At 39.9% G+C, this 12500-nt stretch overlaps 2 protein-coding genes across 3 annotated transcripts in view; one reads left to right on the forward strand and one right to left on the reverse strand.

The window, feature by feature from the left end:
• The window catches only part of LOC138006655 (galanin receptor 2b-like), a 4223-nt gene extending 2383 nt beyond the window's left edge, over positions 1–1840 (reverse strand). The window contains exon 1 of the mRNA XM_068853121.1: positions 1–1840. This exon is cut by the window's left edge and continues 2383 nt beyond it. Within this exon, the coding sequence (XP_068709222.1) occupies positions 465–1478 (1014 nt within the window). The 5' untranslated portion in view covers positions 1479–1840 and the 3' untranslated portion in view covers positions 1–464.
• The window catches only part of LOC138006665 (protein DPCD-like), a 46238-nt gene that overhangs the window by 11245 nt on the left and 22493 nt on the right, over positions 1–12500 (forward strand). The window contains exon 6 of one of the 2 annotated variants that reach the window (XM_068853134.1): positions 9403–9556. In XM_068853134.1, the coding sequence (XP_068709235.1) occupies positions 9403–9507 (105 nt within the window). In that variant the 3' untranslated portion in view covers positions 9508–9556. Of the gene's footprint in view, positions 1–9402; positions 9810–12500 lie in introns of those variants that run through there. The other variant, XM_068853135.1, reaches the window with a different exon arrangement.

Consider the following 12500-nt stretch of genomic DNA (forward strand, 5'->3'; position numbering starts at 1 on the left):
AGAGGAAATAACGCTCACTAAACTGTTTCAAACTGGGGCGGCCGAGTAAGAATGAGTCATTCTTGTCCCCAGAGCCACGCGGTGGCATTTACATAATGGCATGCACGATTCACCGCTTACCAAAAAGATCGTAGTTTTTGGGAACAAAGATGGATGTGAAACTGATATGGAGTAATCAACATGGCCTCTTCTCTAAATTCACGATTAGCGTTAATTCGTAATTTGCTTTGAATTCAGGTTGGAATAATACACTAGTTACGTATACGCAATATGAACACACTCAGAACTCACTCAGAACTCTTTTTTAACCATGAAGAAATTGGGCCAAGGTCGCAATGCACATATGGCGTTCTCGACTCGAGTGCGTTCTGTTCAAATTGACGAATTGTTTTGAAAACGGAAGATTGCCGTGTAATTTTTTACCATCCTCGTGTCAGAAAGTGCTGACATCAACTGTACACAATTTACAAGTGTTTAATCGCGATTCGCCATCGGTCGTTTTCCCCACGGTTTGCCTTTTTTTCGGGTATTCTTGTAGCGTTGATGATCCCCACCCTTGAAGATTGCTTTTGGAAGCTGAAGCACTTGACACACCGTCTAATTGACTGCTTTAAGCTAAAGTTCTCACCGTACATTCCGTATAGTATGGGATCTAAGGCCGTGTTCAGTAATATTAGAAGCTGAGAGCTCCTCCGTATGTGCCATTCCCCGCAGACATGAAAATACCACAATGTGCGGCAGATCACGAAAGGTGACCAACAGATTACAAATACGAGAGTTATGACTGTCAAAATCTTCGCTACCTTGCGATGTCTGCAAGTGGACGATGTGGTAAAAGAGTTCTGAGATAAGAATTCTCGTACATGTACATTCGAACGCAGAACACGAAAAATTGAAGACTGAGCATACAGCATGTAAATTAAGGGAATGATGAAAAAACATATGCTGTGAATACCGTAATAGATTTGTCTCGCTAAGTCTCCGAATGGTTTATTGCTGCAGACTGTCTTGTCCCTTATCTTGTCTGTGACAATTCCATACGCGTATAGCAGTGGCGCATTAGCTACGAGGCTTATCACCCACAAAATGACCACCTTCTTTGAAGCGCAACGTAAGGCAATCAATCTGGCGTTGAAGGGATCCCTCACCGCTTTTATTCTTTCATGACTAATGACAACAAGAGTGATAATTGTAGTAGTGTAACATACTTCGATCAAGTAGCCCTGAAGTTTGCATGAGACTTCACCGCCTACCCAGCTCGAATAAAAAAAGCTTATGGCGTCCAATATGCTCAGCAAAGCGAAGACCAAGTCGGCCACGGCCAAGTTAGCTATAAACAATTTTAATGAGGAAGCACGTCTTCGGTAGCACAGCGACAGAACAAAGCAGTTTCCTGCGATGGATAACACGTAAACAATGGAGTAAAAACAAGATCCGAAGATTACCACCGGCAACGTAATTCCTTCAATTGTTCCCATGATAGCTTTATTCCGTATCCGTTCGTGTATCGGTTATAACCCCTTACGACGTGCACTATTATAAGCCAACTGATTAAGGTTGTTTTTTCCCCTCCACAGTTTGTTCTGTGTTGCGTTTAAATAAAACAAGTGTAAGACATTTCATTGGAGGCTGGTGACAGGTATTCAAGTTATCGAGTTCCATGAGTATAAAACTTAAAAATGGATTGCTTTAAAATCAGAAAAGAACCAATTCACCGTTGCTGTTGAGAAAAGTGTATGCCAGGCAAAACAAGTTATATCTCGGTAGCCTGAAAGTTAAGAAATAATTTGCCTGTGTTTAAATTAACAAATATACCAATACATCACTAACGTTTCATGTTTAACCGGAGAATTAGGGAAGCAGATGTTCGAAGGTGTAATAGCTGTTGAGTTTTATTCCTCAGTTATCGAGTTCCATGAGTATAAAACTTAAAAATGGATTGCTTTAAAATCAGAAAAGAACCAATTCACCGTTGCTGTTGAGAAAAGTGTATGCCACGTAAAACAAGTTATATCTCGGTAGCCTGAAAGTTAAGAAATAATTTGCCTGTGTTTAAATTAACAAATATACCAAGAATTAGGGAAGCAGATGTGAAGGTGTAATAGCTGTTGAGTTTTAAATGTGTTTAAATTAAATGTGTTTAAATTAACAAATATACCAAGAATTAGGGAAGCAGATGTGTGTGTAGCCAAGAATTAGGGAAGCAGATGTGAAGGTGTAATAGCTGTTGAGTTTTATTCCTCAGTTATCGAGTTCCATAAGTATAATAAAACTTTAAAATGGGTTTCTTTAAAATCAGAAAAGAACCAATTCACCGTTGCTGTTGAGAAAAGTGTATGCCGGGCAAAACAAGTTGCATCTCGGTAGCCTGACAGTCAAGAAATAATTTTCCTGTGTTTAAATTAACACTGAAATACACCAATACATCGATCACTAACGTTTCATGTTTAACCGGAGAATTAGGGAAGTAGATGTTCGAAGGTGTAATAGCTGTTGAGTTTTATTCCTCAGTTATCGAGTTCCGTAAGTATAAAACTTCAAAATGGTTTGCTTTAAAATCAGAAAAGAACCAATTCACCGTTGCTGTCGAGAAAAGTGTATGCCTGGCAAAACAATTTGCATCTCGGTAGCCTGACAGTTGAGAAATAATTTGACAAATACACCATTACATCGATCACTAACGTTTCATGTTTAACCGGAGAATTAGGGAAGCAGATGTTCGAAGGTGTAATAGCTGTTGAGTTTTATTCCTACTATTCCTCAGTGATCGAGTTCCATAAGTATAAAACTAAGAAATGGATTGCTTTAAAATCAGAAAAGAACCAATTCACCGTTGCTGTTGAGAAAAGTGTATGCCAGGCAAAACAAGTTATATCTCGGTAGCCTGAAAGTTAAGAAATAATTTGCCTGTGTTTAAATTAATTTGAAATAAAGAGAATAAAGAAATAATTTTCCATTTTTTAATTGCATGATGCTGGCCGTTGTAAACCGTGTTTTAGAAAATATTTCAGATTGATTTACTGTGCCTCTGGACTATTTTGACACATCACTCAAAATTAATTGAAAGTAATTTGAGTTGTTTGTCGTCATTAAAACTTTATGACGAAGTCGGCCCAACAAATGTGTCGAGATTAACACCTCTCTCTCCCTTCGTCTCTCGCTCTGCCTTTTTAGTGTGAGTCTTGTTACAACTCCCACTGAGATTTTGGTAATTCTTTTTTACCTAAACAGCGGGGACCCACCTTCCTGACCCAAGTTAAGCTCCTCATGATATCCGGAGCCGGATTACAAGCACTTTAATTAAACAGTTAGTTATTTGTGACAGAATTTATCGATCTAGCGATCGCGAGGAGAGCAATAACGGCACAGCAATGGCAGTTTCCCTCTTCTTTCCAAGTCATCTCCCTTGTTCATTGAGGGCCTTTATCTCTTAAGAGCATTTGTCTCAGTTTAGAATATTTATTATATTTATATTTGTTTCCATTATACAGAAGAAGAAGAGCATTTATTTAGTAATAAGAAAATCATTTCGGTTCAGAATATTGGCTACCTCGCAAATAGCTACAAAGCTAGTCAAGGCGGGATTAGGGTTAGAGCAAAGCGAAGCGATAACACAAACACATTGAAGTGCCACATTAACGCACAGTAATCTTAAAGAAGCAAAACAGGCGATCTAAGAGTGAATTCTTCGTAAAAGGGTGTTAAGCGGGTTTGCAGCAATGTGTTTTTTTTTTAAAAAACTTTTGTAATAATACGGTAGTAATAGTAATAATCAAGTTTACACGAGGTGACAACAGACAGTTAAAAATTGAAAAACGTGCGAACTTGTGATGTTAGCCTTAAAAAGATGATATAGCGACACGACAGGGACAAGGAATGTAGAACTTTTCCTATTGGTAGTTACATATGATAATCGCTTGGTTTTAGCGCTGTTAACGATTTCAAATACTGTGCGCGAGATATGATGAAATGATCAAAAATAGCCGATGTTACTGAACCAACTTTATATGCGGCCAGTGATGAAATGTATGTAAATTTTTCCCTTCTTTTTCCTTGACTCACGGTGACATTAACAAACTACTAAAGTCTGGTCAACCAACGGCACCAGTTGCCCTGTTGAAATTTATGCAAGTTATCTTTTGTTTTTTTCTTCTTTTAAAGTGGGTTTCATATAGCAGATGGAATATGAGTACACTTTTTGCTTTTCATTTACGTAAAATATACATTCATTTACGTCAACAGTTGAAACTATACGGCAAATATGAGTTCATGCACCTAACGCCAAAATATTTTTTTCGCTAAAATGAATCTTTGCGCCTGTTCGAAACCCATTACGGCCATTTTTTCCTTTTTCTAACAAATCCTGCCATTTTATAGGTTTCAAAACTTGCGAAAAACCAAGCATCTTTTTTTCACGACCGATTCAGAAGGGGAGTGGGTCTATTATTGATTTGACGTAACAATATACTTTGCATGCATGTTTGCAATAAGTTTTAATGCAATGCTTTTAAGCCCTGGCCAAACAATCGAACAAAGTTGGATTGAAGGCTCCAACTTTGCTCGATCCAACATTGTTCGATCCAGCATTGTTCGATCCAACATTGTTCGATCCAGCATTGTTCGATCCAACATTGTTCGATCCAACATTGTTCGATCCAGCATTGTTCGATCCAACATTGTTCGACCGTTTCGCCGCCCGAGTTGGGAGATGTTCGTCCAACATTTTTTGTTCGATCAAATGTTGGATAGAGTTTGCTTTTGATCAAACATTACAACTAACAATTCTGCTCGACTCAACAATGTTGCAGTGTTTTGCCGCTCTTTCAACAAAGTTGTGTCCCGAATCGAGTCACGTTCGTGCTGCTAGCCAATCACGAATCACTAACTTATTTTCAAGCCTACGCCTCGAGCATTATTTGCAACAACGGATGGCGGACAAGGATCAACAGCCAGAAACCTTGATCAGCGAGTATGAAGCAGGGCCATGTCTTTGAGGCACCTTTAGTCCCCTATCGCTCTGTTTGGAGATTTCTGGTTCAATAGCATTTAAAATTTCTGCAAATTCATCCGAGCTCACTCTCATCATCATCATCATCATCATCGTATTTTGCAATGAACATACCCTTTTCTACACTTTCTCTTAACCAATTTTTGGATTTTCCTCGTTTGAATCCGTCATTTGTGATTGCAATTCGTGATTGCAATCAGCGAGCGCGAACGCGTCGGACTAGATTCAGGACACAAGTTTGTTGGAAGAGCTGCAAAACACTGCAACAGTGTTGCGTCGAGCAGAATTGTTGGTCGCAATGTTTGATCAAAAGCAAACTCCATCCAACACTTGATCGAGCAAAAAATGTTTGAGGAACATCATCCAACATGGGTGGCCAAACGGTCGAACAATGTTGGATCGACTAAAGTTGGAGCGTTGAACCCAACTTTGTTCGATAAGAAAATAACACAAACAGCGGTGATAAACATTGTATTCCAACGCATTTTTATAAAACTTGACGTTTCGTATGCTAGTCAACACGCATTTTCAAAAGTGACCGTTACAATTTTTAAAAAACTATATATATATCGTAAACAATAGGGGTCTGGAACCTAGACTGAGAAAAATGATCTGCAACAGTACGTGTCTAGACATAATGAAAAGTAATAGCTAAAACGGCAATAACTTCTCACAACTAATATTGACATTAAGGGAAGGCTTTAGCTCTTGAATGAACAAAGTCTCTTTAATTTTGCAGTGAAAGTCAGTTTTTCCGGACGCTAAAATGTCAAAGTGATCCCATTTAATGTCGTGGCCAGTGGTTTTCGCATAATCAGCAATGGCTGATGAATGGTCACTTTTAGCTAGGGCCTTGAAATGTTCTGTTTTTCTGTCGTGGAGTCTTCGTTTTGTTTTGCCAATGTAGAATTCATCGCATTTCCAGCAGACAGCTTTATAGACGACCATCGGTTCAAGCGATCTTTGTGTGGAAAAAAGGAGTTGATGCGGCGTGTGTTTTGGAATATGATCTTGAGATTGACGAAAGAGTAGAAATTGTATACGCAGGATTTCAGACGTTTCCTGACTTGGTTACTGTGAAGACCTAAGTAGGGTAACACGATTAAGATATCTTTTTTGGGGACTGTAGCTTGAACAGGGTTATTTGATTTGTTTTTATTTTTGTTCAATACATCGTTAATGTTGAACGTGATAACGCCTTGAGGGTAACCATTTTGCAACAGGAGCTTTCTCAGATCTTTAATAGCGGCCTGTAATAAAGATGGCGAGGAGCAAATTCGGAAGCATCGATAGGTGAGAGTGCGGATGAGGTTGATTTTGTACTTGCGAGGTGTGAATGAATCCCACTTGGTGTAAAGGCCTGTGAATGTCTTCTTCCGGTAGACAGATGTAGAGAAAGTGTTGTCAGGGCAGCGTTTGAGAAGGATGTCTAAAAATGGAATCTTATTGTCTTCTTTAGAAAACTTCAAAACTCATTAGCATTGTCCTTGCTGTCAAACATGGTGAAGGAGTCATCTACATATCTGAACCAAAGTGAAGGACAGAATCTACTGTTCATCAACCATTTTTCTTCAAAGTGGCACGTGAGAATGTTAGCCAAAACGGGGCCTAAAGGTGAACCCATGGCTACACCATCAATCTGATCGTAGTATTGGCCATCAAATATAAAATGACCCTTCTTAGTGGCAAACTGCAAAAGATCTTTCAAAACAGAACGAGGTAATTGCGGAGGATCAGGGAAAGAGTACAATCTGTCTAGACAAATCTGTATTGTTTCATCAAGCGGCACGTTTGTAAAAAGAGAAGTGACATCCAAAGAACACATTATTCCGTTGTTATGTTTGTATGTTTTGGCCCAATCTGCAAAACTAAATGAATCTTTAACCATGTGTTGGTTGGTGGAAGTTGGTTGAAGTATGCCAACGAGGTAGGAAGCAAGATTGTAATTGTAGGTGTTCACAGAGGAAACAATAGGGCGGAAAGGGCATCCAGCCTTGTGAACCTTTGGCAGACCATATAAAACACCAGGAGAAGATCCACTGGGTAGAATCTTGTGGAATGTTACGTCATCAATAATTCCGTCTTTTTTGATGTTGCGAAGATATGCAGAAAGGCTCTCTTCTCTAGATTTAGTTGGATTATGCAAGGCCCTAGCTAAAAGTGACCATTCATCAGCCATTGCTGATCATGCGAAAACCACTGGCCACGACATTAAATGGGATCACTTTGACATTTTAGCGTCCGGAAAAACTGACTTTCACTGCAAAATTAAAGAGACTTTGTTCATTCAAGAGCTAAAGCCTTCCCTTAATGTCAATATTAGTTGTGAGAAGTTATTGCCGTTTTAGCTATTACTTTTCATTATGTCTAGACACGTACTGCTGCAGATCATTTTTCTCAGTCTAGGTTCCAGACCCCTATTCTTTACGATATATATATAGTTTTTTAAAAATTGTAACGGTCACTTTTGAAAATGCGTGTTGACTAGCATACGAAACGTCAAGTTTTATAAAAATGCGTTGGAATACAATGTTTATCACCGCTGTTTGTGTTATTTTCTTATCGAACAAAGTTGGGTTCAACGCTCCAACTTTAGTCGATCCAACATTGTTCGACCGTTTGGCCACCCATGTTGGATGATGTTCCTCCAACATTTTTTGCTCGATCAAGTGTTGGATGGAGTTTGCTTTTGATCAAACATTGCGACCAACAATTCTGCTCGACGCAACACTGTTGCAGTGTTTTGCAGCTCTTCCAACAAACTTGTGTCCTGAATATAGTCACGTTCGCGCTTGCTGATTGCAATCACGAATTGCAATCACAAATGACGGATTCAAACGAAGAAACTCCAAAAAATGGTCAAGAGAAATCAATTGCATAGTATGACAATCAATGGCGTATTAGGTCCGTTTCAAACGTCGAACTTTACATGTGCCGAATCTAAAGCAAATGAGCGAAATCAAGCAGTCTGGTGTGTTTTTTTTGTTGATAGTCACAAATGTGCATACGCCACGGATATTGAATTAAGCTCCGAGCGGCTGAATTTACTTTTATACCTTTTAGTAATCCCAAACTTGCCTGCCGCGATTAGAACACCCATACTCCTCCCAACCTTTCCGATAATGTGGACTTCGAATACTGGATTGACCATTTCGGTTAAATGATTGTATAAACGGGTGCGTCTCAAACCAATTTGCATTATTGTATGTCTGTAATACGCCATTGATTGTCCAACTATGCAATTGATTTCCTATTGGTGTTAATAGACTATCATTGCGTAAGATTGAAAGTATATTAATTTTGTTATTTGTGATTGTCCAAAGGTGCAATTGTTCATCCGTTGATGCTATTGAATGTTAACTCATATGCAAATAGCCTTATTGAAAGTTAGTTCGCATTGATGAAGTTCATGGAAGTGCTAATGAACGTATATTTGCTGTATAGTTTTAACTGTTGACGTAAATGAATGTATATTTTGCATAAATAAACAGCAAAAGGTGTAATTTGGAAAATGTTTCAGGAAACCCAAGGGATGAAGGGTTTACCAACGGGTACTTTGGACATCTTTTTATTATAACACCATTTTATCATTACACTAAAATTGATTTGATTTTATATAATTGTGCATCTTAAAACTTAGTTCAATACGCACTTAAATTTTCGAAGTTCAACATTTCCAGGCTACTTTAAACATATCCGTGTTAAATTGTAAAGACACTTGAAATATTGTACACTTAAGTCTGATCGAATTTCCTTTCAATGTTCTTGAAAGTTCCTCTTTTAATTGTTACAACTGGGAAATTGTTTTGAATTTAAATTGACAGAAGACATGAGGGGCAACTGGAAAAACTGGTTAACATAAAATTAAAGTAGATAATGGAAACCTGATAATATCATGATTTTGCAGACGGACGCAAGTGACTTGTAAAATCACCTCGTAAAATTAAGCGACATTCGCAATCATTGAATCCGCGACCGAGCAGGTGAAAAAATGAATCTCTTAATGATTTGACTCCAAGAATTTCCTTCCATACAAAAGTTCTTTGAAACAGGAATGCAAAGAACTTCGTGAGGGCAAACAAGCGTGAAGGAACATATCTAGGAATCTCACGGGCTCGGCGGCCGGTCAACTAACTTCTCGTTCAGTTTATCAACTCTATTAAAGTTGTTTGGCTCTTGAAAGTTGCAATTTCGAATTGCAATGTATAAAATGTGTTCAACTGTCCTTATCTGGGAAGTTATACCTTCATCACTAAAAAGCGTGCGACTTTGGGTAGACTTCAGTTCTTACCACCTCCTTGTCTTTGAGAATAAAGTTTCCGACATGTTCTTGTTTCTACTGTGACATGATATCTTAGGTGGTTTATATTTATTTTTGCACTTTTTTCCCGTAGTACCAAAAGCCTCCCCTCATCCTGGAACAGGAAAAACGAGTTCGACAGGAACTGGCAAAAATGAAATCCAGTCGAGACGGAGATGTGGAATGCCGGCCCAGCTGACAAATCAACTCAAGCGTTCTCCTTTCGAGTTTTGTCTCCAGTGGTCAAGGTAGTTATTCTGCGCGCAAGGCACACTTTGATTCTTGTGCAGTTTCACGGAAACCTACAAAGGTGTTGATGAGCAGTCAATTGACTGCTTTGTAAAGTATTTAAAGTAGTGTTCACTAATCGTTCTCACAACTGTAGCGAGAGCGCAGCTGAAAGACGCCAAATCGAAAACATGTAAAATATTTAGAGTGGTCTTGTAAAAATGAAGGCAGAAGTATGCCTCCAAATTTCGTCTTTTATAACAAACACGAACTCCTTCAGAAAAGGAATTTTATACCTCGTCATTCTTTTTATTCTCTTCAACGAAAGTCCTCCTTGCTAGTGTAAAATAAGCTGCGATTTAAAAATGTAGCGCAGCTTGGTGCTGCATTGGGCTTGCGCTTCTTGCCGTTCAAGTTAAACCCCACGATACGATGCACAATGTGCTTCAGATGTGTAGGGTGAGGAGCGAGAGGGCTGCAATTTTGGCCCTCTCTTCAAGTAGTGACCCAAAAATGGGATATAAGTCTTCTTGTCCGGGATTTTCCCCGGTATATTTCACACTGTCTGTAGTGACGAATTATGGCAAGGAATGGTTTGGAATCTTCCCGTTTATATGCCTCAGTCTGTTTTAAAGGACGTGAGTTGCGTCAGGTTTCTTTGGTTCTATAATACCTCTGTTCAAGTACCAGCTCGCTTGTTGGGTGAGGAAACGAGGAAATCGTATATGCTAAGACAAAAGTGGAGAAAGCAGAAGCTGCTCTCTGGGTCCATACTGTTCCTCCGGTTTACACGTCGACCCCAGTGTTCCTCGACCAAACTGATTGCTCTCATTTTCCTTACATGGGAGACACTTTGTTTCGTTTTCGTACAAAGAGCCCGCGCGCCTGGCGTACGTCCTTTTTGCAACCCAAGCTTTTCAAAGTGCGAATTAAATCCCCTTGAGCGGCTATGACAGAAGAGTCATCGTAGCCCTTGTAGCACAAACCATCAATGGATGGTTCTTCTGAACTGTCATCGTTATAAGAGGTAAAATCACTGCTACTTTGTGAAACCGAAGATGATGTACTTGCAGATGTGACGCTCGTTGAACTGCTTCTTCTAAACCAGAATAATGTTGCGGTTGCAGGCTCAAACAGAATGTCCTGATCCGCTGGACTGTTGCAGTGTCTTGTGGAACTTGCCTTCTTCCTGGTCGAGTCGATCTTCTTAGCGAGCAGTTTCGTCAAAACTCTGATCTTCTGGGCTTTCTCTCTGTCCACCTGCTTCTTTTTCACACGCCTCTGTTTCGTTTTCGACTTCATGTTTTGTTCCGCTCTTTCCTCCTTTGGCTTTATGAAAGTCAAATATACTTCCTTCCATGGCGAAGGGCGTGGTGGGGGCACGGTGTAACTAAAATGGGGCACCGACCTTCCTTCACTCTGCTTCTTCCTTGGTGCATTGCTGCTTTCTATCTGGTCAAGATGGCTCTCGGCCTCGTTATCATCGCTAACTTTCGGCTGCTTTTCACGAACAGAAAAGAATTTGTCAAGATTGGTCGCCTTGCATACCTCAGCGTCCGCACCGCTGATTGCCGAAGATTGGAATGAACTACGCTTGAAGTCGATATCCTTGCCACTCTTTAGTGGACTCGACGATGAAGACTTATCTGAAAGCGAATTGTTCCTTGAGTTGCAGTCGAGTATTTCAACGTTGTTGGACACTCGCGGTGCACATCCATTGTCTGGTTTGAATGTCACCTTGTTTCGTCTCCTGTGCACTTTAACTTTTTCACTTTCCTCCGTTTTCTTCTGCTTTGTATCTGTACAAATTGTGGAACCACAGCTTCCCATATTTGCGACAGTTGAAATTTCTTTCTGCAAAACCTTTCTACTATGCTTTTTGTTTGTGACGTGAATTTTGAGACGTAACTGCTCCTGTTCGATGCGCGCGCTCGAACAATAACGTTTACTCTTCAGTTTCCTTTTGCATGGCGAATCCCAGTACGAGTATTTTTTTTTTTTTTCATTCATAAAACGGTTTTCGGTCGAGCGAAATTACGTTTTTTTCACTTAGTGGCTGGTTTAAATTTTCGCACCACCTTTACAACCAATGATGAGCGAAAAACCATCACGTAACGCGCGCACATTTTCTCGCACATTCAGTCACTTGCATGCGACGAATGATTTGCGCGCGGCGTTGTTATCCACTCCAAAACCTTTGGGAAGACTGGTACTAGTAAGGCATTGTGGGGTTGTTTGGCTTCCGTTGACGACGTAGAACTGGATGGTTTGGCATTGCGTATTTAACTTTTATTTCCATCAGATTTGTTGCGTCTCCCCGAAATCGTACCTATCTTAAATTCCCTACTAACTGCTTGCCTCGAACCTTGTTAACTCAGAGAACAGGGCTGATGCACGAACGGCAGTTGCCACTTACAAATGAAATCTTAATTTGCAAAGTTATTGAAAGCGACGCTTTGAATATTGTGGTCTTCTGATAAGGCTAATTTGCGCTTTAAGATTGGCGAAGGAATGTTCTGACTTCAGTTTTGATTTTTATGGCACTGAATTTTTGTTGAACTTGTCGCCATCAAAAAAAAAAAAAATTAAGTGTAAATAGGTTTTCACGAAAAGAAACTCACACGGAGCCAACGATGTGAGCTTTTGTAGCTGTATCTATCACAACCACGCAAAGCTAGGACTTCCCTGTTAGCGGAGGTCTCTTCTGGTCTGACGAGTACGGAAAAAGAGACCTTTGCCATGGGTCAAAATAAGCATGCGCGGCGGTTACTCAGCGAATCTTTACGTGATACTTCATGTTGTGTGGGCCCACTTAACAACAGCCGAATTACTGTAAAGAAATGTGCTGGACACAGCGGGCTCAAGTCACAGTCAGCAAACATATCATGGGGCATGCGGTTTGAAGAGTGCCGTCCAAGGTTGTGGACGGCGGTTGGATCAAACTGAATTTCGAGGTCCCTTTTC

The sequence above is a fragment of the Montipora foliosa genome, chromosome 6 (genome assembly GCF_036669935.1).
Source record: "Montipora foliosa isolate CH-2021 chromosome 6, ASM3666993v2, whole genome shotgun sequence".
NCBI lineage: Eukaryota > Metazoa > Cnidaria > Anthozoa > Scleractinia > Acroporidae > Montipora > Montipora foliosa.